This window comes from Nomascus leucogenys, chromosome 4 (assembly GCF_006542625.1).
Source record: "Nomascus leucogenys isolate Asia chromosome 4, Asia_NLE_v1, whole genome shotgun sequence".
Taxonomy (NCBI): Eukaryota; Metazoa; Chordata; class Mammalia; order Primates; family Hylobatidae; genus Nomascus; species Nomascus leucogenys.
Window position 1 is genome coordinate 102,667,950 of NC_044384.1, and position 26,449 is coordinate 102,694,398.

General features: G+C 53.9%; 3 protein-coding genes and 1 long non-coding RNA gene across 10 annotated transcripts in view; 1 reads left to right on the forward strand and 3 right to left on the reverse strand.

Moving 5' to 3' along the window:
• The window catches only part of WDR6 (WD repeat domain 6), a 9,480-nt gene extending 8,335 nt beyond the window's left edge, over positions 1-1,145 (reverse strand). Inside the window, exon 1 of the mRNA XM_030811809.1 lies at positions 675-1,145. Within this exon, the coding sequence (XP_030667669.1) occupies positions 675-774 (100 nt within the window). The 5' untranslated portion in view covers positions 775-1,145. The remainder of the gene's footprint in view (positions 1-674) is intronic.
• Positions 1,075-19,786, reverse strand: P4HTM (prolyl 4-hydroxylase, transmembrane). 2 transcript variants are annotated; one of them, XM_003257036.4, is made up of 9 exons: positions 18,769-19,786; positions 18,486-18,567; positions 6,577-6,767; positions 5,608-5,704; positions 3,943-4,105; positions 3,035-3,344; positions 2,338-2,487; positions 2,018-2,141; positions 1,075-1,520 (listed from the first exon to the last, which is right to left on the reverse strand). In XM_003257036.4, the coding sequence occupies exons 1-9, from the start codon at positions 19,420-19,422 to the stop codon at positions 1,300-1,302; spliced, it is 1,992 nt and encodes a 663-aa protein (XP_003257084.2). In that variant the 5' UTR covers positions 19,423-19,786; the 3' UTR covers positions 1,075-1,299. The 2 variants fall into 2 exon arrangements, with proteins under 2 accessions (XP_003257084.2, XP_003257083.2); XM_003257035.4 differs by having other exon boundaries at positions 1,086-1,520; positions 2,338-2,428; positions 3,159-3,344; positions 18,769-19,780.
• Positions 19,702-24,101, forward strand: LOC115834797. Its single transcript, XR_004029760.1, has 2 exons — positions 19,702-19,791; positions 23,888-24,101. It is a non-coding gene; the product is annotated as an uncharacterized LOC115834797 (long non-coding RNA).
• Positions 24,047-26,449, reverse strand: part of ARIH2 (ariadne RBR E3 ubiquitin protein ligase 2) — a 69,084-nt gene continuing 66,681 nt past the window's right edge. For all 6 annotated transcript variants that reach the window (XM_030811827.1, XM_030811831.1, XM_030811830.1 and 3 more), the window contains one exon: positions 24,047-26,385. In XM_030811827.1, coding sequence (XP_030667687.1) covers positions 26,314-26,385 — 72 coding nt within the window. In that variant the 3' untranslated portion in view covers positions 24,047-26,313. The remainder of the gene's footprint in view (positions 26,386-26,449) is intronic.

A 26,449-nucleotide genomic window follows, 5' to 3' on the forward strand; every position in this document is an offset into this window, starting at 1 on the left:
GCCTCGCCTGTCCTTTACGACCTGGTTCTCCTTGGAGGGACCTCCACACCTGATTTCCTGGACCTCAACCATCTCAGGAGGGGGTCTCAGCCCCTGCTTCCCCGGACACCGCCCCCTACTCGGAAAGGTCTCATCCGCCATTTTCCGCGACGCCACCCACCTCAGAGGATCTTCACCCCCACCTCAGGGGGAGGAGACTCATCCAGTCCTCGAGAGGCCACACTCTTGCCCTCTCCCGGCCCCGCCTTCCCCAAGAGGCCACACCCCGTGAGGGGCCTCCTCCACCTCCCGGCTCTGCCCGGTCTCCTTCGGAGAGGCCAAGCCCCCGCCCATCTCCTAGAAGGGAGCACACCCCCTCAACCCTCCGCTCCCGGGCCTCCGCCTCCGCGCGGCCGCGTTCCCCTGCACCTTCCCGCGGTTCCACCCGCCCATTGCACGCGGGCTGAAGTTTATGAAGCGCCGCAGCAGCCACATCAGCTTTGTCTCTCGGGCCCCGCCCTCCTCAGGTAGGCCCTCGTCCCCGCCGTCTCCGGGGCTCCCTTCCCACCTCCGATTGGCCTCAACATGCTCCCCGTCCTTCTCCTCAGGGCATCCCTTTGTCCCTGTGGCACCGCCCCTGGCAGGCGCTGTTTCTTTCCCCCTTTCCACCTGGCGTGCCTCAAGCCAAGCCTCACCCGCCAACAGCCGATCCCCCACGCACTCCAGACCCGTGACTGGCAGGAGTATAAGCTCCGAGGTTGCCCGCGGCCAAACGTAGTCCTCGAGAGCGTCCATGTCGATCCTCGAGGTGCTGAGGCAGCCACGGCTAAGAAGGGAGCTGAACTCTCGCGAGAACGAGCCTTCCCGGCGCGCCGCGCTGCCGGTCAACAGCGCCCTCAGCTACAGGTAGCAGAGACCAGGGCGCCCGCGGCGGTTGTCCAATGACGACCCTTCGTCTCACGCAATCCAGCTCATCATTGGCGGAGCCCGCGGAGGGGCATTCCCTCCCTCCGCCCCCTCACGTGACGCTTGCGGGGCGCTCCCAGCTGCCAGCCCGCTGCACATCGCGCGGACTCCCTCCCGCTGACCCGGAGCTTGTCGGGCCGGACGGCTCGAACCTTGTGGTTTTTTATTTGACGGGGCAAATGGTGTCAGTACACAATAAATAACATGAATATAGGAACTGCGCCATATCGCGGCTGGCAGGGTGGGGCAAGACATTGGCCAGATCTTTAGTCTGCAACAGGACAGAAGGACAGCCGGATCCCCGATCTTGGGCAACTGGCGACCCGCGGCTGGGAACCTGGGCTAACTCTTCCCTCAGAGCTCCACGCGCGCCTCGCGGTAGGCCCGGTCCAGAGCCCACTCGGGCTGTGAGTCGGTGCCCCCTTCTCGGGCCAGGCGGGCCATCTCCTGTTGGAACAGCGCTTGCCGCGCTCGGCTGGGGTCCACATTAATCCAGTTGTTGGCAATCCACTTGGTGCCGCGCGTGACCAGGCAGCCCCCGTGCAGCGAGTAGTCGTCTACGTCACCCACCCAACCTAGAAGTGGAGGGTGACGTGAGATCCTAGGCTGGGCTGGCCAGAGCTTGGCCTCTTAGGCACCAAGAGCATGACCAAGGTGGGTCCAGCTATGCATTCCTTGTGTAGCAAACACCCAGACCTAAGGCTTCCTTGGAGGCTCCTTATCTCACCCCACTAATGTATAGTCAACACCACTGGCCCTCTGAAACCAGCTTTCTTGCTGTTGGGCCTGTCCATATCCCTTCCCACCCTGGGTTGGCAAGGGACATGTGCCCCAAGCCCCAGGGAGTAGGAAGGCTGGGGCATCAGGGAATGATAGGGATGGAGATAACCCAATAGGCAGTACAGGTCCTGGGGCAGTCTGCTAAAGTCACTAAGGATGGCCTTTGGGAGGCACCAGGAGCAGAAAACTATTTGGAAAGCAGCCAGAAACAGCCTTCCATTGTGGCAGACGGGGGCTGGGTAAAGGGAAGCTGTATTCAGGGCACCCCCCAGGCCTGGCCATAGGCCCTCACCTTGCCCATCAGGCAGGTAGTTGTACCAGAAGACTGCTGTGCCCTGTCGGGGCTTGACACGCAGGTTTCCCTTGTCACAGTGCCTCCGTGTGTCACGGAGGTCCACGTCATCCTGAATCAGACTCTGTGGGCAGCAGGGTGGTGGGGTGTTCAACCTGTCCCCACTCTATGGCCAGGCCAGCCAAGGGTGACCAAAGGGAAACCAACCAGATATGCCCAAGGAATCATTTGGGCCTACATCCTTAGACCTGGAGAGGTGTGTATTTCACTTGCCTAAGCCCCTGCCAGCCCACAAGAGTAATAGCCCAGTTGACCCTTACCATTTCATCGTAGGTTCTGTTATCTGCTACAGGGAAAACAGTCTCGCCCCCACCAGTGACGTTGTTCAAATAAAACAGCACTGTCATGTAGCTGTAAGGCAGGGGGGCCACTGAGCAGGTCCCCAGTTGTGGATGCTCCCAGGGGCTTACCTGTGGGCAGGATAAGCTGCCCAGGTTCCTGTTGCCAGGGACCAGGACAGACTAGGATGGGAGACAATAGGGCAGGCCAGTGCCAAAATGTCCCTAGCCCCTCCTTCCCGCAAACCCAGTCTCTTACTGTGAGTTGCAGTGGTTTTTTGGCCAAGATCACAGGTGCACTTAGTTAAATGCCATGGCCCTGAGCAAGGGCCTGGCAGGGAAAGGTAGGCTAGCAGAAGCAACAGGGCACACTGAAGGGCTCCTTGGGGATCGGAAGGGGCTGGGCCAGAACAGCCACCTGAAGAGGAAAGAACTGCCTTGACAGGGGAGGGAGGCACAGCTTCAGCTTCTCCAAGTGAAATCAAGATCAACACCTGGAGGAATGGGCAGGACACGCTAGGGGCCCAGCCTTGCCCCTTGCTTCAGAACTCAGGGGGCAAGTTTTGGTGTCTGTGGGTACTTCAGTCTGTGTTGACTCCAGTGGACATGATGGCCAGTAGCCACCCCTTTCCAGCCATTTGGTAAATAACTTGTGGGGAGAGGTGAGGGCATCACTGACCGGGATAACCCAGTGATCTCCTGGCCCCATGCCAAGGGGCACGCCCACAGTGCAGGGCTGTGCCTGTGTCATGGGCGTTCCTGGTCTGAGGATTGAAGGCAGCCCCCAGTTGGGAGATACTTGCCGGCAGGAGGTCTCGAAGGGTACAGACTCGTTGGCTACCAGCTTGGTATGGGAGCAGATGGTCTCTGGGTACACAGGCCCACTGTCCACGTGGGCATGGTAGTGGCCCCCCTCACCATATCGAACAACCTGCAGCGGCTCGCTGAGCTCCACGATCTCAGGCGACAGGCGAGTGAGGCGCAGCACCCTGGTGGGCAGCAGGCATTTGGCTGGGCAGCCCCAGGCAAGGTGGTGATCTGAAGGAGCTGGCCAAGGTGGACCCTGGGCCTGCCACAAGCTCTGCCCCTACCCGTCTCCCCTAGAAGTCCCTTAAGCCATCTCAGACTGGCCCTGTAAGAGCAGGAAGGGGTTACTCATGATGATCCTTCTCCCTCAGATGCCAAAGACAGAGGCACCTGCTGTGTGGAAATGATATTTCCACTAAATAAAGGGGGCGGGGAGTCCTGAGGTCCTCCTCCCTGGAAGGAAGTTGTTTATTTAAAAACCCTTTTCCTACTCTGATGGGGTCAGACAAGGGGTCAAAGATAAGGGGTCATTTATCTAATCAGAAAAGAAGTGCTCAATCTCTTTCTAATCCCAGTTGCCCATTGTGTGCCTGCAAGGAGGGCTAATTTGCCTTTGTTAATTGCCTGTCTTTCAGTGGGTCCCAATCCTGGTCTAACAAATGGAACTTAATCCCAAATGGGTTAATCCATTCTGTCCTCTTGGCTCCAGACAAGGACTTCTGTGGAGGCCCTGCCCAGTCTTCTCCCCCTGCTCCAGTGAGAACAGCTTCAGGTGCTCACCTCTGGCGGATAGCACGCATGACGTGGTGGGCACCCTCACCCTGGTAGAGCCAGGTATGGTGGCTGTTCCGCACCAGCTCACTGGACTCTGCCTTGTGGCTCCTCATGTACTTGTGGAAGTCCCGAAGGTCCATGTTGGAGAACTCCTGCAGACTCAGCACTCCTGCACAGGGCACCCACCGTCAATGCCTGCCAAGCCCATTTTGGGAGGCAACAGTGGCAGGCTGCACTTCCCTACCTACCCCAAAGGCAGCAGCAGCCTCCGACTGACCTCAGGCACTGAGGAGCCTTGTACACTTGTCCCCCACCTGGACTTTTGGGTCAGATGAACCTGGTTTCTGTCACATCAGGCCTTACAGGAAGACCCAGAGCAGTTCCTTTTCTCAGTTTAAGCCCTAATTTGGCCCTAAGAAGGAAGAGGCCCACCCCCTATTAGAGTGGCCAGAGAAGGTTCTCCAAAGGAAGCTTGAGCCATATGGCCAGGGCCCTGGCCTTCCAGCCTGGCTGTATAGAGTGGTGGCCACTCTCCAGCCTGTGGAGGGTGAGGACAGAGCAGGCAGTGCTGGGCCTCATCCAGGGCCTTACATACATACGCCAGGGTGCAAGCAGGGCCAGTCCCTGGGGAGTTCCTCATGACCCCAGGTATCATCCTGGGTGGAACCTACCTCCTCAGCCCTGCCTACTGCGTTACCAGCCCACCTTAGCAATGAAAGTCAGGCCACCCCCTCTCATGAGAACATTCTCCACTGCCCCTGCTCAAACCATTAAGCAGGGGTTCTACCCTCTTGGGGTTCTGGAAGAGTAGTTAGTATCTTTGCTCCATGTTATTCTGGCTGACCCAAGGACGTCACCTTCCACTCTTTGGCCCAGATTCCTCTGAGGGTGGGGGACATTCAAAGGCTGTGAGACTGTCACCACTATTCTGAGGCCTGTAGCAGTGTGGCAGCCATCCAGCCACAGGTCACGGCCAGATTCTTCACTCTGGCTCACCAGCCGCAAAGCCACTCTTCCAAGTCCTTTTTAACTGCTGTATCTTCCTCTCTTGGTCCAGAATTTGGGCATGAGGGTGATGACTACACCTCAGAAACCTCCTGAGAGTTATTACCAGAGGGGGCACCACTTGCATGACAGCTTCCCTGCCCACCCCTCCCCAGCAGTTAGCACAGTTAGCAGCACTACCATTTTAGGCGCTTCGGCATGACTCCAGGTGGACAAGAGGAAGGCAAGGGAGATCTCACTTAGACCAGGGAAGCTGTCTGCTGGAGTGGACCTCGAGTCTGGCTGGAGAGATGGATGGAGCAGGGTAAACAGCCAAGCTTTAGCTGGCCTCACTGTGGCCTTGCTCCTGCTCCACCCACTCTGTTCTCTGCCAACTAGCAGCCCTACTTCCTGTCCCCAGGATCTTAACTCTGCCTGATGTTATCAAAAGGGTCTCCAAGAACTGCCCTCAAGACCATCACCAAGGGGAACAGGGGAGCTGGCTGCCTGCCTACTTCCCAGGGGTAAAAAGCAAGGCTGGATCTTCGCCTCCCCGTCTCTGGCCACTATAAAGGGGTGCAGAGAGGCTGCCTGGCTGTGGGGGAAGGGCCCAAGCTTTCAAAATTGTGCACCTGGGAGTGGGCAGGAGGCTCAAGGGGATAGGACTGTGCAGAGGTGTGAGCTCACCATCACCATCAGGGTCGGCCTTGATCGCGGTGTACATCTCCTGAATGCTCTCTGGAGTCATCCACCATCCATTTCCCAGGCGAGTCTGGGCCAGAACCTAAAGCATAAGAGGGTCCCTCAGTGGGTGACCCCAGTGATGGAAAGCCAGCAGAGAACAGATGGCCCAGTGCTTGTTGTGGAGCAAAGTGTTCAGGTGAGGGCATGGATGAGGACACAGGGCAGAGCCCATTGGGCCGAAGTGAGTGCAGGTAGAAAGGTACAGAGCATCTGAGGAGAAGGCCGGGGGCTGGGGGTCAAGAGGTGTAGGGCCATTTGCATTCCTGGACTAAGGGCCCGTGGCCTTCATGGAGAGCACTGTTGGTTGGAAGCAGAGTGAAGGACAGGCCTGTGTCCCACTCAGATACACTGGGTGAGATGGGGAAAACCAAGTCCTGGGTGTTAAGGGAGAACAGGCATCGGGGGAGACCTGATTAGGGCATGACCACCAGGCCCCTCAGAAAGACCAGGCTCAGTGGGGTGTTCTGTGTGGGCAGTGCCCCACACCACCACCCTGCCAAACTTCTCTCAGAAGCTTAGCCCTCCAGCCTGGCTGTAGAGTGTATGAGAGTTATGCAGAGACGGAGGCAGGCTGCTGGCCACCTCAGAGCTGCCACCCCATCCACCATGAGTTCTGTGGGGCCCCCAGCCACGAGAGCAAGGAATGCAGGCTACAGATGGTACATCCTTCCAAAACTATGGTGATAAATGCCATCACCCCCAGGTGGATTCTCCTGCCATCTTCTGAGGTTCCCAGGGTAGCCAGGGGCTCTCCAGAGGGAAAGGGGACCTCCCAGGTCTGGGCATGCTCAGGCAGTTCTGGGTGGTATCTGACTTTTGGGACCAGGGCTGGGCTGGACAAGTGACCTGGCCACCAGAAAGGTGATTCTGGGCACTCCCACCCTGAGCCTACTCAGGTCCCAGGATTCCAACCTCACGGAGCTGCAGGTGCCCATCACGGTTCTGGTCCAGCAGCTGGAAGAGGTCCAGCTGGCTGACCTGCATAGTGCTCATTGCCTCTTCATACTCTTCAGTGGGCAGGATCTGGCTGCGCTGTAACCCCTTCATCTGCGCCAGATGGATGATGAGCCGACACTCTTCATCAGTCAGGAAGCCGGGGATTTCTGCCAGAAGAGGAGGTGGGTAAGGCCAAGGACTGAGCCAGGGCGCCGGTGCACCCAGTACCTTCCTCCCTGCAGGGTTCCTGAGGTACTGCATGTCCCTCAATGGCCACCAGGTCTGGGGATGGAGGACTTTTCAGATCCCTTGATTCTGACTTGTCAAGATTGAGTTGTCCTGCAAAGGCTGGCTGGCGTTGGAAATGTGAGACCTCTCTTGTTGATGATGAGAGCACACATTTTCCAGGAGAGCCCTGGGAGGTGAGCCAGAGCTAACCTGGATATGGGCTGACCCACCTTTGGGTTGGGACTGAAGGCTACAGAGTGATCCTGAAGGGCAGAGGGTTGATTGCTACTTCTTACTGGGTATAAATATTTAAAGTGGGGAGATGGTGGCTGCTTCTTGCTTTCATTTTAACTTTTCAGCATTACTCAAATAAAAACAGCACAAGACATCCAATGCTTTAGGCCAGTCCAAGGGCCTTCCCCTTCAATTTCCTGCATAGATGGGTGCTGGCCCTCTGACCAGGGCTGAGTTGCCCAGTGCTGGAAGATCAGTGAGAGTTACTCAGGTTTTGGGCAGATACTGGTCTCTGAAAAGATGTCCCAGGTGTCCTTTGCTTCCTCAATTCCTTCCCTGGTACAAATGTTCACTGAGTGCCTACTCTATGCCTCTACACCCCTGAGTAAAGATCAGTCAGGCCTGGGGCTTGGCTTCAGTGGCTGGCTGCCGGCACAGCTGGTAGGTGGCTTGGTGGAGCTAGAACCTGAGCCTCACATCTAGGGAGCCCACATTCTCATATCCCCAGACACTTCCAGAGCAGAAGCATGGGCCCTGCTTCCTTCCCTTGTTCCTGGGAGAGAGGACTTCACTGGGGGACAAGAAGCACACAGAGGAGCTGATTGGAGGAAGGGCGGCACTGCTACCTGCGGAGTGGCCTGCCGCTTCTCTCAGTTACACTTCCGGCACAAAGTTCCAGCCATTGCCAAGAGGAAGGAAAATGGCCACTCAGCACCAGGGTTGGAGCTTTTCTTAATTTTTTATTTTTTGTAGAGATGGGGTTTCCCTGTGTTGCCCAGGCTGGTCTCAATTTCCTGGGCTCAAGCGATCCTTCCACCTCGGGCTCAAAAGTGCTGGGATTATAAGCATGAGCCACCACACCTGGCCTGGAGTGGTTTTTAATAGTAATTATAGCAGAAAATACTTAGGTAGCACAGACTCTGCCCAAGGCACTGTCCTAAGCACTTCATGCATATCAACTCCTTAATCCTTATACTTACCCTAGGAGGCCAGGCCCCATTAATTCAACCTTCCTATCTAAGAGGAAACCCGAGCACAGAGAAATCAGTGCCTTGCCACGGGCCACCCAGCCTGCTGTGTTCCAGAAACCATGCTCATGACCAGATTCAGCTACTAGGAGCAGGTGACCCTGATGTGATAACACTGAGGATAGGACAAACGCCCCCACTCTTGGCCTGCATGATCCCATGACCCCAGCAAACCCAGAAAGGGTGTGATCCAAGGGGAGACAGCCCTGTGGAACAATGGATTAGATCAAATTGCAAATCAACAGAGTCACCTCTTGATTGCTTAACACACGAAATTTAAAAAGAAAGAAAAAGGAAGCCAGAAAAAGAAAACACAGGCCCAGGTTTCTTCAGTTTACTACGTGCCAGTAATCCGCAAGCCCAGTGGAGGTGCTGCCAGCCTCTACAGTCCCGCACTGTGTGCTAATCAAAAACAAACAGCCCAGTCAGCATGTTGGGGCCTCACCAGGTGGGTCCAGGCACCTCGGAGCTGTGCAAACCCCTGCAGGAAATCCTCTGTTGTCTCCCTGGATGCAGGAACAGCCGTATAAAACCCTCAACCTCAGTTCATTAAGGCCAAGGCACAGAAGGCAGTGATGGAGCGAGGGCTGTGGCTGCTGGTGACGCTGGTGATGCTGTGGGATGACAGCAGGGTCAGGGGCTCCCTGGGGTTGCATGAGGTGCATGCCCATTCCCCAAGCCATGGCCCTATGCCACGACATTGGCTACACAGATGCGGCTGCCCAACTTGCTGGACCACAACACAGTGGCTGAGGCCATCCAGCAGTTGGTCAGCTGGCTGCCCCGATTGCCTGGGAGTGCCACCCCGATGCCTGCCTCTTCCTCTGCTATTTGCCCCTGTATGCCTTGATAGGTAGGACAGGGGCTTCCAGGTGCAGGGCCCTGGGGGGCTCCCTCAGGGCCCTGCTCTGGTGGCTCAGGTGGCTCAGGTCTTCAGTAATCCTTGCTGAGCACCTGAGCACCTATCAGGGTTGGGCGCTGACAGGGACAGGGAGGAAAATGGATCGTTTTGTCAGAGTGTTCCAGACAGAGGGAACCAGGTGCCCTTAGGCAGGAGACCATCAATGGTGGTCAAGGGCTCTTGAATGTCAAGATAGGGCAGGTGGACAGGTCGCTTCACGTTGGGGGTTGGGGTCAGGCAGGCTGGAACCTCCTCTCCAATGAGGTGTGGAAGCTATGTCTGTCCAAAGAGACCCTGGCAAGAGATGGAGCAGAGGCCCTTCTGGTGGCCTTTTGTCCCAGAGAGTCCAGAGATCCCAAGGCTGTTCCTCTTCCCCAGCCTAACCTATCATGTGAACAACAGTTCCTCCCAGAGCCTCTGGGTGGCCATGCCAGCAGAACTCAGGATCAAGCCCTTGAACTGTTTGCCAACCCCAGCCCTGGCTGCGGTGCCCTGAAGGCCTTTCAGGACAAGAGGGAGGGCCCTGCTTCCTCACTTTAAGATGGAGAGTAAAGGCCCAAGGTGCAGGCCACCTCTCGCAGACACTGGATGGCCACAGAGCCAGAGGGGGAGGTGCACTGGAAAGCTGGCAAGGCACCTGAGTGGGGGTGGGGAGTGAAGAGGCAGAGCTGAGGGCTGAGATGTGGGGCAAGTGGGAAAGCCAGGCTACAGGCTGTTGCTAGGCGACCAATGTGATTGCCCAGCAACCAGAGAGTTCCAGGCCACGAGGCAGGGGTAGGAACATGGAGAGTTTCCAGCTGATCTGGGTGCCCAGCCTATGGCAGTGAAGCCCCGGACCCTTTCCCCCAAAGGGTCATCTACCCCTCCTACAGCCTGTGCGAGGCCATGCAGGACAGCTGCGAGCCCATCATGGCCTGTTACAGCTACCCCTGGCCAGCCATCCTGCACTGTGGACGCTTCCCTTTGGGCCATGATCTCTGCATCACTGCTGTGGCCAACAATGGCTCCCGCCTGGACCGCCCACGTGAGTCTGCACAAGGCTGGCCTCCACCTGGCTCGGCCCCACCCCTTTCAAATCATTCAAATCATACAGGGGATCAGGTAAACTGTACTCAATGTCACCTACAGCAGGCATCCGTCTCAAAAAGGGTAAAAAAGAGGGAAAAGTGGGAGGGATCAGCCCCCTCCACCCCCTCCTCACTCCACCCCCAACCACACTGGCCAGTGCCTCGCCCTGCCCCTCTTCCCAGCGCTGCGTGCCAGCTGCAGGGACTGTGAGTTGCAGGATGCAGGCTCCTCCAAGGAGGTCCTGGACACTCTCTGCACCAGTGACTTTGATGAGTCCTGGGCCTGAAGGTTTTTTTTTTTTTTTGAGATGGAGTCTCGCTCTGTCGCCCAGGCTGGAGTGCAGTGGCGCAATCTCGGCTCACTGCAAGCTCCGCCTCCCGGGTTCACGCCATTCTCCTCCCTCAGCCTCCTGAGTAGCTGGGACCACAGGTGCCCACCACCTCGCCCGGCTAATTTTTTGTATTTTTTTTTTTTTAGTAGAGACGGGGCTTCACCGTGTTAGCCAGGATGGTCTCAATCTCCTGACCTCGCGATCCGCCCGCCTCGGCCTCCCAAAGTGCTGGGATTACAGGCGTGAGCCACCGCGCCCGGCCTGGCCTGTAGCTTTACACACCCCTTCCAAGTGCCTCCATTGCAGTTCCTGGCTCGGGGCTGAGGCAATGTAAGAGGGAATATCCAAATGCTATGCCTGGTTAGAACGAAAAGAAAAAATTCCTTTACAAGCATAGGACGTTGCTAAAACAACAAAACAAAACCAAAAGTTCTGCTGAGGAAGGTGGCAGCCTGATTCTAAGGGCAGAGCATCAGACAAAAGGGTTTAGTCCACTAGGTGGAGGGGACTGATGGACTAAACACTCTTGGGGGTTTAGGGAGGACTCTTAGAGGCCCATCTCCTCACCGGCCCCTCTGTTCCCACTCAGCAGTGAAGGTCAGGTTCTCCAGGCCCAACAGTACTTCCTCTGGCCCCTGGGACTGCGACCTGTACTCCAGACTAGAGGTGCTGAAGACGGGACCACTGCCCCCTGCAGAGCTGGAGCCCACCCTGCAACGCTGGCTGCAGCTGGATGTCACATGCGTGTACAATCTTTTTCGAGGAAGGCACACAGGGACCTATGTGTTGAGTGGGAAGGTGGAGGCCTGCTGGCTGTTGGTAACCACGGCCTATGCCTGGAGCCAGGGCCACCAAAATTTTCGGCTGGCTGTGCACCATTGGCACCCTCACCAGTGCCAAGAATAGGGGCTAACCCTGCCAAGGAGAGCCTGGGACTTTGTAGCCATGGCCTCTGCAGTGGCCATGAAAATTGTGTGTGCTCCCATGGAAACACATACAACCCTCTTTCTGCTGCCCCCCAAGGAAATTTACAAACCAGAATCCAGAGAGGCACAAGCCTCAAACAGGGTGGAAGTACACTTTCTATGGACACAGGTAGGAACTGCTTCTTGAGCAGGTAGTCCTCTGCCTGGCCAAGAGGACAGACAGGCTCCCTGGCAGCTGTGTATGCCGGGTAGGGAAAACCACCTTCTGTCCTTCCCAGGCCCGGGATGACAGCCTGGCTAGTGACCTGCTATTACTGCCCATATGCCTCAGAACCCCAAGCTGAGTCTCCGGGCAGGCACATAGCCTTAGACAAGATGCTGTTTGTCGAACCCTGGACAGACTCAATTATACCTGATTAACATTTACTGGTCCTTAGCTTTGCCAAGCAGCAGGCCTATGAAAGAGCAGGGGTGTGTGTGGCAATGCAGAAGCCTGAGCTAAATTCCTTAAAAACTTGAACTAGCCAGGCGCAGTGGCTCACACCTGTAATCCCAGCACTTTGGGAGGCTGAGGCAGGCGGATCACAAGGTCAAGAGATTGAGACCATCCTGGCCAACATGGTGAAACCCCATCTCTACTAAAAGAACAAAAATTAGCTGGGCGTGGTAGCGAGTGCCTGTATTTCCAGCTATTTGGAAGGCTAAGGCAGGAGAATCACTTGAACCCAGGAGGCAGAGGTTGCAGTGAGTCGAGATGGTACGCACCTGTAGTCCCAGCTACTTGGGAGGCTGAGGCAGGAGAATTGCTTGAACCCGGGAGGCAGAGGTTGCAGTGGGCCAAGATCGCACCACACTGCACTCCAGCCTGGTGATAGAGCGAGACTCCGTCTCAAAAAACAAAACAAAACAAAACAACAACCTTGAACTAATACGCACACTAAAATTCTTTCTCTACTTTTGGGCCTCCAGTGTTTGTCATGAGCACCATGGTCTGATGTAGCTGCCTAATTGTTTTCTTAAGCTGAAAAAGAATACATTTAGAAATCCTATGATGAAGCAGTCATGATTTTAAAATAAATTGTTTTGTATACTGGTGGCAATTACTCATTTACCTCAAATTGTTAAGAAAAATGGATTAAAACTCTTGCTGGCCACTGGTAGTACCCCCTGCTGCCTTTGAAGAGGGTGCCAAGTCAGAAGGATATGTGGAGGATGCTCTAAGCCAGCAGGCAGATGCTGGACTGGGCTGAGAGCACCCAGTGAACGTCTCCACCCAGCCAAGAATTAGTGGGAGGCCAGGCATGGAGGCTTATGCCTGTAATCCCAGCACTTTGGGAGGCCGAGTTGGGTGGATTACTTGAGGTCAGGAGTTCGAGACCAGCCTGGCCAACATGGTGAAACCCTGTCTCTAGTAAAAATACAAAAATTAGCTGGGCATGGTGGTGGGCACCTGTAATTTCAGCTACTCAGGAGGCTCAGGCAGGAGGACAATGGCTTGAGCCCAGGAGACAGAGGTTGCAGTGAGCCGAGATCACACCGCTGCACTCCAGCCTGGGCAACAGAGTGAGACTGCATCTCAAAAGAAAAAAAAAAAAATCAGCAGGAGATACAACTCTGGCCATTGGACACACAGCTGAGACAAATCAATCCTCTTAAATATGCAGCTCACCTTTGTGGGCAGAGGTACAAATGACACAAATAAATACAGAAAATAGTTTCCAGCAGTCCTAAGCATTTGAGAACAAAACCCAGCAGGTTGATGCAACAGGGTGCCTGGGAACCTTTTAAGATGGGTTTGAGGACAAGAGGTCTCTGAGGATGGGATGTGTGAGCAGAGGCCTGCTGGAGCTGAAGGCACTCTCTGTGGGAAGAGCCAGGTCTAAGCCTTTTAGTGAGGGAATAGTACATACAAAGGCCCTGAGGCAGTAGTGAGCTTGTGGTGTCTGAGGATCAGCAGGGAGTAAATGGAGTCGGGGGTGGGGGCAGGAGATGAGTCTAAGAGGCGAGAGGGCTTTTAGGCATCAAATGAGACTTAGAAGTGAAATGGAAAATGTTGGAGACATTTAAGAGAGTGATGAGCGGCTGGGCACGGTGGCTCATGTCTGTAATCCCAGTACTTTGGGAGGCCGAGGTGGGTGGATCACCTGAGGTCAGGAGTTTGAGACCAGCCTGGCCAACATGGTGAAACCCCATCTCTACTAAAAATACAAAAAATTAGCCGGGCGTGGTGGCGGGTGCCTGTAGTTCCAGCTGTTTGGAAGATTGAGGCAGGAGAATCACTTGAACCCGGGAGGCGGAGGTTGCAGTGAGCCGAGATGGTACCATTGCACTCCAGCCTGGGCAACAAAAGTGAAACTCCATCTCAAAACAAAAACAAAAAAAAACAAAACAAAACAGAGAGAGCAATGAGATCTGATCTGCTATGACAGAATCAGTGTGGAGTGGGGTAGGACAGCAGGAGAAGTGGGCCACATGTAAGAAAGCAGTGTCCCCAGAGAGGTGGCAATGGTTCGGAAATGGAGCACTTCTGTTCTGAACAGGATGGTGCCCTCAGCTGACACCCAATATTCCAAATCCTTTATTTCCCTACCAAGGGAAAATGACCTACCAGTCATGGAGGTATTTGCCAGGAGCTCAGCGTGGACCTTTTGTGGCCCAGGTCCCAGTTGCCAAGTGTCTTTAGAAACAAGGATGGGAGGCCGGGCGCGGTGGCTCACGCTTGTAATCCCAGCACTTTGGGAGGCCGAGGTGGGCGGATCACGAGGTCAGGAGATCGAGACCACGGTGAAACCCCGTCTCTACTAAAAAATACAAAAAATTAGCCGGGCGTGGTGGCGGGCGCCTGTAGTCCCAGCTACTCGGAGAGGCTGAGGCAGGAGAATGGCGTGAACCCGGGAGGTGGAGCTTGCAGTGAGCCGAGATTGAGCCACTGCACTCCAGCCTGGGCGACAGAGCGATACTCCGTCTCAAAAAAAAAAAAAAAAAAGAAACAAGGATGGGAAACAGGAAATATTTCTCAAGGAAAGACTGGGGGTTGCATGGGGTCTTCCTTGAGAAGTGCTAGGGTTCCCTTCTACAGAGATGGAGGCACCTTGGGGTGGACCCCAGTTCCCTTGCCCCAGCTCACATCTTGAGCATCCACTCTTCAATCCCAGGTATCTTGGGTCCCTGAGGCTGGCAGGTCACAGGTTTAGATCCAAGAACAGCATGGCAGAGGGGGCAGAATCTATAGCAGGTCCACTCTTCTCGGGCCCTGCTTGCCCATTTAGAATAACTGGGTAGCAGACCAATGGACAGAGGGACAGGCAGGCCCAGAAGACAGACACTGCTCCTGCTGGGGATGAGGCATCCTTCTTCGTAGTCATCCAATACCACAGTATTCAGGAACTGCCCCACCATGACCACCCTCTCCCCTCTCACACATCTGGACTTCTTGTAATCATTGATTACAATCTTTTGGTTATGCCTTTTGAAATTCATCTGCAGAAACAGAGATCCATCTGATGCCTTAACCAAAACCAGTTTACCTTTTGTCAAATCTCTTCTGCTTTTCGTAATTTGCTCTTGGTGACTTTAGATCTGGGTTTCTCATTCTATGCCCTTTTTTTTTTTTTTTGAGATGGAGTCTCGCTGTGTCCCCCAGGTTGGAGCACAGTGGCATGATCTCAGCTCACTGCAAACTCCGCCTCCTGGGTTCACGCCATTCTCCTGCCTCAGCCTCCCGAGTAGCTGGGACTACAGGTGCCCGCCAACACGCCCGGCTAATTTTTTGTATTTTTTTGTATAAACAGGGTTTCACCATGTTAGCCAAGATGGTCTCAATCTCCTGACCTTGTGATCTGCCCGTCTCGGCCTCCCAAAGTGCTGGGATTACAGGCGTGAGCCACCGCGCCTGGCTTTGTGTGTGTGTGTGTGTGTGTGTGTGTGTGTGTGTGATGGAGTCTCACTGTCACCCAGGCTGGAGTACAGTGGCATGATCTTGGCTCACTGCAACCTCTGCCTTCTGGGTTCAAGCAATTCTCCTGCTTCAGCCTCCCAAATAGCTGAGATTACAGGCATCCATCACCATGCCCAGCTAATTTTTCTTTTTTTTTTTTTTTTTTTTTTTTTTTGAGACGGAGTCTTGCTCTGTCCCCCAGGCTGGAGTGCAGTGGCACAATCTCGGCTCACTGCAAGCTCCGCCTCCCGGGTTCACACCATTCTCCTGCCTCAGCCTCCCGAGTAGCTGGGACTACAGGTGCCCGCCACCATGCCCGGCTAATTTTTTTTTGTATTTTTAGTAGAGACGGGGTTTCACCGTGTTAGCCAGGATGGTCTCGATCTCCTGACCTCGTGATCCGCCCGCCTCGGCCTCCCAAAGTGCTGGGATTACAGGCTTGAGCCACCGCGCCCGGCGAATTTTTCTATTTTTAGTAGAGACGGGGTTTCACCATGTTGGTCAGGCTGGTTTCGAACTCCTGACCTCAAGTGATCCACCCGCCTCAGCCTCCCAAAGTACTGGGATTAGAAGCATGAACAACCAAGCCCAGCTCATTCTCCGCTTTATAGGACAAGCTGTTTATTAGGGAGACTTTGGCTTCATGGCTCACTTAACCTAACATCAATATGAATTAGATATATACAGATCCCAGGAAGGCTGCTGAGAGAAAACAGTGCCTCCTCAGATGTGTCTGTTCATAGTAGTGTAGTTAGTAGTGTAGTAGTAATGGGGTGAGTATTAGTTCCTTCCTGGACCCCTCTTTCCTGACAGTCATCTGGCTTTATCCCATACTTCCCACAAGTCATTGCTCAAAATTTTTTTTTTTTTTTTGAGATGGAGTTTCATTCTTGTTACCCAGGCTGGATGCAATGGCACAATCTTGGCTCACCACAACCTCTGCCTCCTGGGTTCAAGCGATTCTCCTGCCTCAGCCTCCCAAGTAGCTGGGATTACAGGCATGTGCCACCACGCCCTGCTAATGTATTTTTAGTAGACGGGGTTCCCCCATGTTGGTCAGGCTGGTCCCGAACAACCTGACCTCAGGTGATCCACCCGCCTCGACCTCCCAAAGTTCTGGAGTTACAGGCATGAGCCACCGCGCCCAGCCTTGCTCAAATATTTTTCTCAGGCAGGTCCACCTTGGCTACCTTATTAAGGGTTCCAGTCAGGCACGGTGGTTCACATCTGTAATCCCAGCACTTTGGGAGGCCGAGGAGGGCAGATCACCTGAGGTCAGAAGATTGAGACCATCCTGGCTAACATGGTGAAAGCCTGTCTCTACTAAAAATGCAAAAAATTAGCCGGACGTGGTGGCGCATGCCTGTAATCCAGCTACTTGGGAGGCTGAGGCAGAAGAATCGCTTGAACCCGGAAGGCGGAGGTTGCAGTGAGCTGAGATCATACCATTGCATTCCAGCCTGGACAACAAGAGAGAAACTTTGTCTAAAAAAAAAAAAAAAAAAGAGTTCCAATCCCAGCTGAACTTCTGCCTTACTGTCTGCTATTTTTTTTTTTTTGAGATAGGGGTCTCTCTCTCTGTTGCCCAGGCTGGAATGCAGTGGCACAATCTTGGCTCACTGCAACCTCTGCCTCCTGGGTTCAAGTAATTCTCATGCCTCAGCCTCCTGAACAGCTGGGATTACAGGTGTCCGCCACCATACCCGGCTAATTTTTGTATTTTTAGTAGAGATGAGGTTTCACCATGTTGGTCAGGCTGGCCTCGAATTCCTGACCTGAAGTGATCCACCTGCCTCAGCCTCCCAAAGTGCTGGGATTATAGACATGAGCCACCGTGCCCGGCCCTGTCTGCTATTTTATGTTGGCAAAAAAAAAAATCTGCCTTACTTGTTTGCAATCACATATCACCATCTGACATACCAATGTATATATTTATTTGTTTGTTTATTGTCTGTTTCCTCTTCATTTGAATGAAGCTTTAGGGTTTTGTTTCTTTGTTTATATTTAGTTCAATGCTGTGTTCCTGGCACCTAAAATAGTGCCTCAATAGTTACTCAATAGTAATAGTAATAACAACAACAACCAGCTTTGGGTGCCTCTCCCACAACAGGACTGATAGCATAATCTATTTCCCTACAAACAGTATGCATATGACATCATTCTGACAGGTCTAGGCATAATTCCCAACCAGGACCCTCTGCGTTGGAGGTAATGACATGTGCTCAGATGTTCTACTTTGGCCCCAGCTCCTAACCCATTCCATCCCCCGGCAGGCAGGAATGGTCCTGGGTTTGCAAATATGTTTGTCATGGAGGCCAGGTACCCAGGGCTGAGCTGCACAAACACCCTGGACAATGTCCACAGGACTAGGGGTCCCCACCTTGTTAACACTGGTGGTCTTTGAAGGACTCTGGGGTCTTCACAGCTCGCACTGTGGCTTTACTGCATAGGCCTTAGAGGCAGGCTATGTGGGTTCTAATCCTAGCTTCACCACTGAAGTAACCGTGTCAGTCTGGCCAAGCCACAGCAGCTCTCTGTGCCTAACTTTCTCCTTCACTGACCTAAGTAGCATCTACACCCACTTCACAGAGGGGTTGCAGGAATTAAATGAAATAATCATGTGAAGGCAAGCACATAACTAGCACTCAGAAACGATGAGATGTGTTGTGGCTCCAACTGGAGTCATCCTAGAAGGCTTTGCCCATGATGGCTGAACAAAGACTTCACCTTAAGAAGAATGTCAGAGTGCTGGCAGCAAAAGCTGGGCCTCTGACTGGTGCTCCAGTGGAGGAGGCTGTGGGGGGCAACAGTTTATCTACATTTGGACAGCCTGCTTCTCATCAGACCACAAGGCCCACTTGGGCAGTGGGATTTTCCCCAGAGGTCCTGAGGTGGGCAGAAAGCTGGTTATCAGTCTCCCACCTTCTCCCCAATTCTAGAAGGTGACAGAATTAATGGTGGCACGGAAGACAGGTGCAATGAAATGTTTAGACACCAGCCTCAGGCTCACCCTGCCAGCCGTGTGATGGAAGAATGGACTGCAGGGAGTTGGGATAAGAGGGAGTGTTACCCTATTCCAAGGACGGGGAATGTCCTTCACTTTGGTAATCTTCTGGAAGGGCTGCTTTGAAGCAGCCATTTTCAAAATAGAGGTCACGTGGTCACAACGAGCCTCAAGGTGGCCACCAAACCGCAGCCCCTGGCCCTTACTAGGAGTATCTGGCGGACTTACCGAAGAGCAGCGGCTTGAGGCTGAGGGTTCGGATGAAGTGATCCCTGTCGGCGACCAGCTGGACCTTACGCTCGTGCCCCACCTAAGGAAAAGGCGCACAGCGGGCAGCTGGGGCGCCAGACCGCGCTGCCCAAGGAGGGCCAAGTTGCCCCGGCCCGGAGCGCGACAGCAGGCGAGTGAGTGGGAGCGCGCGGGACCGACGCAGAGCAGCGCCGGGGGCAGCGTGGGGACCCGGGCTGAGCCGTGCAGGGCTTGGAACGCGGCGGGGCGGGGAGGTCCTCACCTTGATGCCCTCCAGCCGGGTGAGGGGACCTAAGGTGGGCTCGGGCCCGGGGCCCTGGGCACGGTGCTGCGGCCCGGGATCGCTGCTTTCGTCGCCGTTGCTGTAGTGCACGAAGAGCAGCAGCGCCAGCACGTTACCCAGGTACAGGTGCACGAACACCATCAGCACCAGGAAGTAGGCGCGCGAGCAGATGCCGCGGGGCTTGCACAGCGGCCGCACCGGTGCGTCCTCGCCGTCGCCCAGCCCGGCCGCCGCCTGAGCCTGGCAGTGGTCTGGCGGCGCCCACTGCGGCCTCGAGGCCTCCTCGGCCTCCGCGGTCTCAGGCCGCTGGCCTGTCACCGCCGCCGCCGCCATGGCACCCAGGTCGCGCGCGCGCGCCCAGGGGAGGGGCCACGGGGGTGCCCGCGCTGCGCAGTCGCCCGGACAACGGCCGCCAGGCCCGCGAGCGCCGCGGTCACTAGGAGACGGTGCCTGGGGGTGCTGAGCCCGCCCGGAGCCGCCTGCGTCCGCGCCGGGCTCGGCCTCCCTGCGCCTTGAGCCCCGGCCCACGCTGGGGCTTCTCTTCCCAAGCTGGGTTGCCGTCGGGCAGAGCTGTACACCCCCCAAGTCAGAAGCCAAGGCCCCAAGCGTAGACGCAGACAAGAGCGGCACCATTAAGGCATACGCTACTGGGAGCTTCTCCGTGCCTGCGTGAAGACGCCCTCTTGCCTCCGGGAAAAGTATCGTCTGCACCTTCTTGCTCCAGGAGCGGGGGTGGGGAGTACAGCGCGGAGGAGGCAGCGCTGGGATGACTCAACAGTGCGGCATTTGGGGGCGCCGCGGAGGCCGGGACTGCGTAAGCGGCGATAGGGTAGGACCCACGGCCTCCTCGCAGGCATTCTTGGAGCTCGGTTCCGCGGTCGGTCGGGATCTCCTGGGAAGTCTCGCCGGAGTCAGGCAGGCCTTAGGAACAAGCTGCCTGATGTGCAGGGTTTCATAGGCGGTTAAGAGAGGGCATCCTGGAGGAGCCCTGGCATCAGGAAGGTGAGCCCCCCATGTCAGCCCGGAGGAATGAGCCGGTGCTCAGGTGTATGGAACACTCCTTGCATCAAAGCTGGCACGTGGGAAGAGGCGGGAAGGGACTCTTCCACAACTGAGACGCCATTACCTCAGAGAAAAATTAAACAGATTATCACCAAAAACGGGGGTGGGGGGGAGGACATACCTACCAGTGGTCAAGTGCCAAGGCATCCCTGCTCTTCTAGAGCTGGTTATCCTCAGGAAGAGATTACTACACGTCCTCAGGGCAGAAGCTGACCCCCCTCCCCGAGGTGGACTTGCAGGCAAGAGCAACACTTTTTTTTTTTTTTTGAGACGGAGTCTCGCTCTGTCACCCAGGCTGGAGTGCAGTGGCGTGATCTCGGCTCACTGCAAGCTCCGCCTCCCGGGTTCACGCCATTCTCCTGCCTCAGCCTCTCCGAGTAGCTGGGACTACAGGCGCCCGCCACCACGCCCGGCTAATTTTTTTGTATTTTTAGCAGAGACGGGGTTTCACCGTGGTCTCGATCTCCTGACCTTGTGATCCGCCCGCCTCAGCCTCCCAAAGTGCTGGGATTACAAGCGTGAGCCACCGCGCCCGGCCCAAGAGCAACACTTTTAAGGCAGGTCACACTGGTGGTTTCTCCCTACCCTGGTAAGACCCCCCACCTCTATTCATCTCCTCTCCCTTCCCCACAGCAAAGCATAGTCTGCATTTTCTAGTCCCCCCACGTCAAGGCAGGCCAGGGGCTCCAAGGGCAGGCCCACCTCTTTCTTCTAAGATTTTTTTTTTTTTTTTTTTTTTTTTTTGTTGTGACAGAGTCTCACTCTGTCGCCCAGGCTGAAGTGCAGTGGCGCGATCTTGGCTCACTGCAACCTCTGCCTCCCGGGTTCAAGCGATTCTCCTGCTTCAGCCTACCGAGTAGCTGGCATGCGCCACCATGGCGGGCCAAATTTTTTTTTGTATTTTTATTATTAATTTTTTTAATTTTTTTTTTTTTTTTTTGATACAGAGTCTCGCTCTGTCGCCCAGGCTGGAGTACAGTGGCGTGATCTCAGCTCACTGAAAGCTCTGCCTCCCGAGTTCAAGCAAGTCTCCTGTCTTAGCCTCCCAAGTAGCTGGGACTACAGGTGCCCGCCACAATGCCTGGCTAGTTTTTGTATTTTTAGTAGAGACGGGGTTTCAACATGTTGGCCAGGCTGGTCTCAAACTCGTGACCTCAGGTGTTCCACCCGCCTCGGCCTCCCGAAGTGCTGGGATTACAGACATAAGCCACCGCACCCAGCCCAAATCTCCTAAATTCTTAAATATAATAAATACCAACCAACAGAACCACAATTTTACCAAGGATCTCATGGCTTTCTCATACCTTTTCTGGAATGAAGTTGAGATTATTTCCCTCTAGCCTTTTTTTTTCCCCCAAGACAGAGTCTTGCTCTGTTGCCCAGGCCGGAGTGCAGTGGCTTGATCTCGGCTCACTGCAACCTCTGCCTCCCAGGTTCAAGCAATTCTCCTGCCTCAGCCTCCCAAGTAGCTGGGATTACAGGCACCTGCCACCATGCCCGGCTAATTTTTATATTTTTAGTAGAGATGGGGTTTCACCATGTTGGCCAAGCTGGTCTCAAACTCCTGACCTCGTGATCCGCCCACCTTGGCCTCCCAAAGTGCTGGGATTACAGGCATGAGCCACCGCGACCGGCCCCTCTAGCCTTTTAAAAACTAGAATTTGATCACCATAAAATCTGTACTTTGCTTAACCTATTTTCCTGAACTCCATTCTTACACCTATTACCTGAGTTAGGCCTACCACGAAGCACAGGTACTGATAGCTCATTGCCAGACAACAGAAAGCAAGCAGGTTGCCCGGCTGCTCCACCTGCTGTCAGCTGTGGGAATTTCACAACCACATCAGAAACCAGAATTTCTCAGTCTTTTAAAAGCCTGGCCCTTTGATGCCATGACAATACATACTACCAAATCTAGGCCTTCTATTGATCTGTATTCTTTTTTTTTTTTTTTTTTTTTTTTTTTGAGATGGAGTCTCGCTCCGTCGCCCAGGCTGGAGGTGCAGTGGTATCTCAGCTCACTGCAAGCTCCACCTCCCGGGTTCACGCCATTCTCCTGTCTCAGCCTCCTGAGTAGCTGGGACTACAGGTGCCCGCCACCATGCCCGGCTACTTTTTTAGTATTTTTTTTTTTTTAGTAGAGATGGGGTTTCACTGTGTTAGCCAGGATGGTCTCGATCTCCTGATCTTGTGATCTGCTTGCCTTGGCCTCCCAAAGTGCTGGGATTACAGGCGTGAGCCACTGTGTCTGGCGTTTTGTTTTTTTTTTTTTAGACAGTCTCGCTCTGTCGCGCCCAGGCTGGAGTGCAGTGGCGCGATCTCAGCTTACTGCAACCTCTGCCTTCTGGGTCGAAGCTATTCTCCTGCCTCAGCCTCCAGAGTAGCTGGGATTTCAGGTACCCACCACCAGGCCTGGCTAATTTTTTGTATATTTTAGTAGAGATGGGGTTTCACAATGTTGGTCAGGCTGGTCTCGAACCTGTTTGTTTTTAAGACAGGGTCTTGCTCTGTCACCCAGGCTGGAGTGCAGTGGTGTGATCACGGCTTACTGCAGCACCTACCCCCCAGGCCCAAGCAATCCTCCTAGTTCAGCCTCCCAACTAGCTGGGATTACAGGTGTGCAGCACCACGCCCAGCTAATTTTTTTTTGTAGGAAGAGGTCTCCCTGTCGTCCAGGCTGGTCATGAACTCCCGGGGGTCAAGCACTTCTCCAGTCTTAGCCTCCTGAAGTGCTGGGATTATAGGCGTGAGCCACCACGCCAGGCCCCTCTCATTTTAAATGGCTGTGTAATGTGGATGATGATAGCACCTACCTCAAGGGGCTGCTGTGAGAACTAAATGGGTATGTTCTCAGTTAACATTAGTGTGACTATCTTGTGAGGTCCCACTTCTATCCCTTTCTATCCCGCCCCAAGCAGAGCCTGTTATACAGGAGATGCTCAGATGCTTATTGTGTAAACCCCTGTGGGCTACATGGAAAATCCCTCCTGACTTCACTAGAAGGTGCTATCTTGTCTCTTTTTAGGATTGCCAAGGGTATGGTGCCAAGGCCCTAGTACCCTGGCCCCACTGATCTGCAAGAGTGGCCCTAAGCATGGGTGGTCCTTTGCTCCTGGCCTTGCTGCTCCAGTAAAAACATTCACTAGTGGGCTGGGTGCAGTGGCTCATGCCTGTAATCCCAGCACTTTGGGAGGCCAAGGCAGGAAGATAGCTTGAACTCAGGAGTTTGAGTCCAGTCTGGGCAACATGGCAAGACCCTGTCTCTACAAAAAAAAAATACAAAAATTAGGGGAGCATGGTGGCACACACTGGTCCCAGCTACTCAGGGGGCTGAAGCAGAATGATCGTTTGAGCCCAGGAGTGGAGGCTGCAGTGAGCAGAGATCATGCCACTGTATTCCAGTCTGGGCGATAGAGCGAGACTGTCTCAAAACAAAAAACATTCACTAGGGATCAATTCCTTCTATGTTCCCCATGGACTGGAAGCTCCAGCACATGAATCACTTGCATACCATTGTATGCCCAGAGGCTTGGCACACCTGAGGTCCAGAGGAAGAGCTGCGGAGTTCAGACTGGCAATGTATGAGGCCTCTTCTAGCCACGGGTGCCCTGTACATGTTGCCCACAGCTATGGAGCCTCCACTCTACCCCTGAGCTACTTAGCACTGACACTACTGCCACTTCTGACACCACAAATGTGGACCCCCTTAATCCAAACCCCATTTCCTGTCCTTCGCCCTTGAGATTAGACTTCACACTTGTTTCTGCTCCAAGTTGTCTCTTCATAACCCTTAGGGCTCCCGTGAAGCTGGAGTTCACCGTGCCATATGCCACAGCCCTACATTCCCATGTCTGCTTTGGAGGGGTCCAGAGGTCTCAGAATGGGGGGGTTGGGACATTTGTATCAGTACCCTACCACAACCCTGGGATCTATTTGTGGTGGGGAATACCTACCGAGGGAGAGGAGAGCTGAAAACTGCCAGGATTTTCTACTTCATTCCACAGGGATCACTTACAGGTGCCCTCTCCCCCAACAGCCAGAAAGGGAAAACAGAGCCAAGTTTGGCCACTGGGGCCTCCACAGCCCTCTGGAAGAAGGGGCTGACTGACAGGAAGGCACTCCTCTGGTGTTCACTGGCCAGACCCCTGTGGGCTCAGAAGACTACCTAGACCCATGAAGAAAGACTCTAGACACATTTTTATAATCAGAAACTTAGTTTATTGTGAATAAACCACTCAACTTTGAGCAGATGACATTGCCTCAATTAACTTTTTCTTTGAAGAAAAACAAAGATATATGGTAAATTCATGAAAATACTGTGTCCTTTCTCTTCCAACCTTTGTAGGGCAGAAATATTCTGCCTGACCTTTCCCATCTTCCTGATGATGTTAACAAACGACAGCCACTGGGGGCACAGGAGGGGGCTCTACACAGGCCAAGAGCTGCAGGCTACAGTCTGAGCACAGAAAACCCTCCAGCTCCAGCATCCAGGGCCACAGCTGGACACAAGTACAGAACCTGGCAGCCCTGCAGCCCAGACAATGCCCAGGGTGTGATTTAGGGTGCAGAGCTGCAACTCAGATCCTGTGCCACAGCAGTATCACAGGAAGGACTTGACGGAGAGGTAAAGGCTCCAGATGCCAGGATATTTATTCCTTGTGCCAATACAGCATTCACACCTGACCTCCAGGTCCTGCAGCAGGTACTCTCCTCGTTCACAGTTAGCTCCCCACTGTTCCATTCTGGGTTCATTTGCTCTGCTCCTAATTTGTTCTCCCAATCCACCCCCCAGTCTCTCCCTTGCTGGGGACAACACAGGAAGAGACAAAACCTAAGGAAGGAGGAAGGGAACCTGCAACCAGCCATGGACCTCATGATCCCATGAGTCACAGCTATCCTGTCTTTAAGAATGACTGTTTTATAGCTTACATGGTACCTGGGAAATTGCTGACTTGCAGCTGAAATGTATGAATACCAAAGAATTTCTATCACAATATTCACAGATCTCTTTATCAGCTCTACTTGGAGGTCAAGCAGGCATGGGAGAGTATAGACTGCTCTGCCTGCCCTAGAGTGGAAGCATTGAACAAAGCCACAAAAACCCCACAGATCACAGATCTAACTTTTCAATGGCCCACAGGACCAGGTTCAGGACAGGTAGGACACCAGGCAAATCACTTGTTCCCTTGCACTTCATTGTGCAAAAGCTGGTCTGTTCCTCTGGCCAGACCCTCCTTAATACAGGATCTCAGACCACAAACCAAGGAGTCCTATGGCCTTGGACTCCCAGACCCTAGGATGGTATCCCTCTGACAGCTGGAACCAGGCAAGGGGGAACACACCTCAGCCTCAGAGCAGCCTCTGGATATGCTCCAGGTAACATAAAAATAACTTATGCAAACATGGCCCCCATGCCAGAAAGTCCAGTGCCCTAGGGAGGGCTATCCTGAATTCTGACCCTGATGTTTGCCAAAGGAGAGTGCAGCAAGACAGTGTCAGGTTTGGCCAAATGTGACCCTGCTCAGAGCTATACCACTTGAATACTGGCACAAAAGAAAGGACCAAAGTAAAGCAAATTTATTTGGGAGGAACAATTCCCTTCAAAAGTAGATCCCTATCTTTAGGAGACAAAAGGAAACACTGTGATGAACCCACACCCCCTAGTTTGGGGGGCCACAGGCCCACCCCCATTCTGCTGTGGGCTCTAGCCTCAGTAGCCAGATACAGGTAAACCTCAGTTTCAAGAATAAAGGTGAGCCACAGACATGCAGCACCACCAGAGACAACAACACCCCGTGGCAAGAAGACCATGTTCTGGACTGCCTCTGTACTGCCACGGTAAGGCAGGAGGCATGCTGTGACCCCTTGTGCTCCGTGCCCATTGCACAGGCCAGTTCAATTCCCTACCATCTGCCACCCATGCTCTTCTTTGGGACTCCAACTCTGGCCAAACAAATGTGAATATGGAAGGCAGAGGCCCAGGGCCCTCTTGCAGTACAGACATTTTGAGGTGGGTAGGCAGCATATGTTACATTCTAAGTAAAACAGCTAGAGGGTAAAACACTCCAATGCCAATTTATTTTCAAAAAGGGCTCTGTGTTATCCTATAGTTTGCCTTTTTTTTTTGTATAATTGTACAACCTTTGAAAGTTACATAAGTTGTAATGATCTAATACTATTAATAGCCATTCAGAAAACACTTTCCCTCCCTCCCAACAACCATCCAGGGGGAAATAAAAGTCCTGAAAAGAGGCCAGTTCATCATGGCCTCTACCCTGGTAGAAACAAAAAGTGAAAAGAGAAGAAAACAGAAATCAACTAAGAGGTGTTGCCAGTGTCTCTCAGGAGTGGGGCCCTGGCTGTTGCCTGGGGTCATGAAAGGCAGAGCCTGCAGCATGCAGTATGGCAGCCGGGAGACCTTGCAGCCACATCTTCCTCACCCCGGCACATCCACATCCCAACTTAGGTGTCATGGAAATCTTTCAGCAGGGTTCTCCTCCGCTGCTCCGCTATATGCATCTGGTTCTCCAAGTCCTGCATCAGAGAAACAAGGTGTGTGCTTGCATGGCCCAGGCCTGGGAGCAAGGAGTAGCCAAAG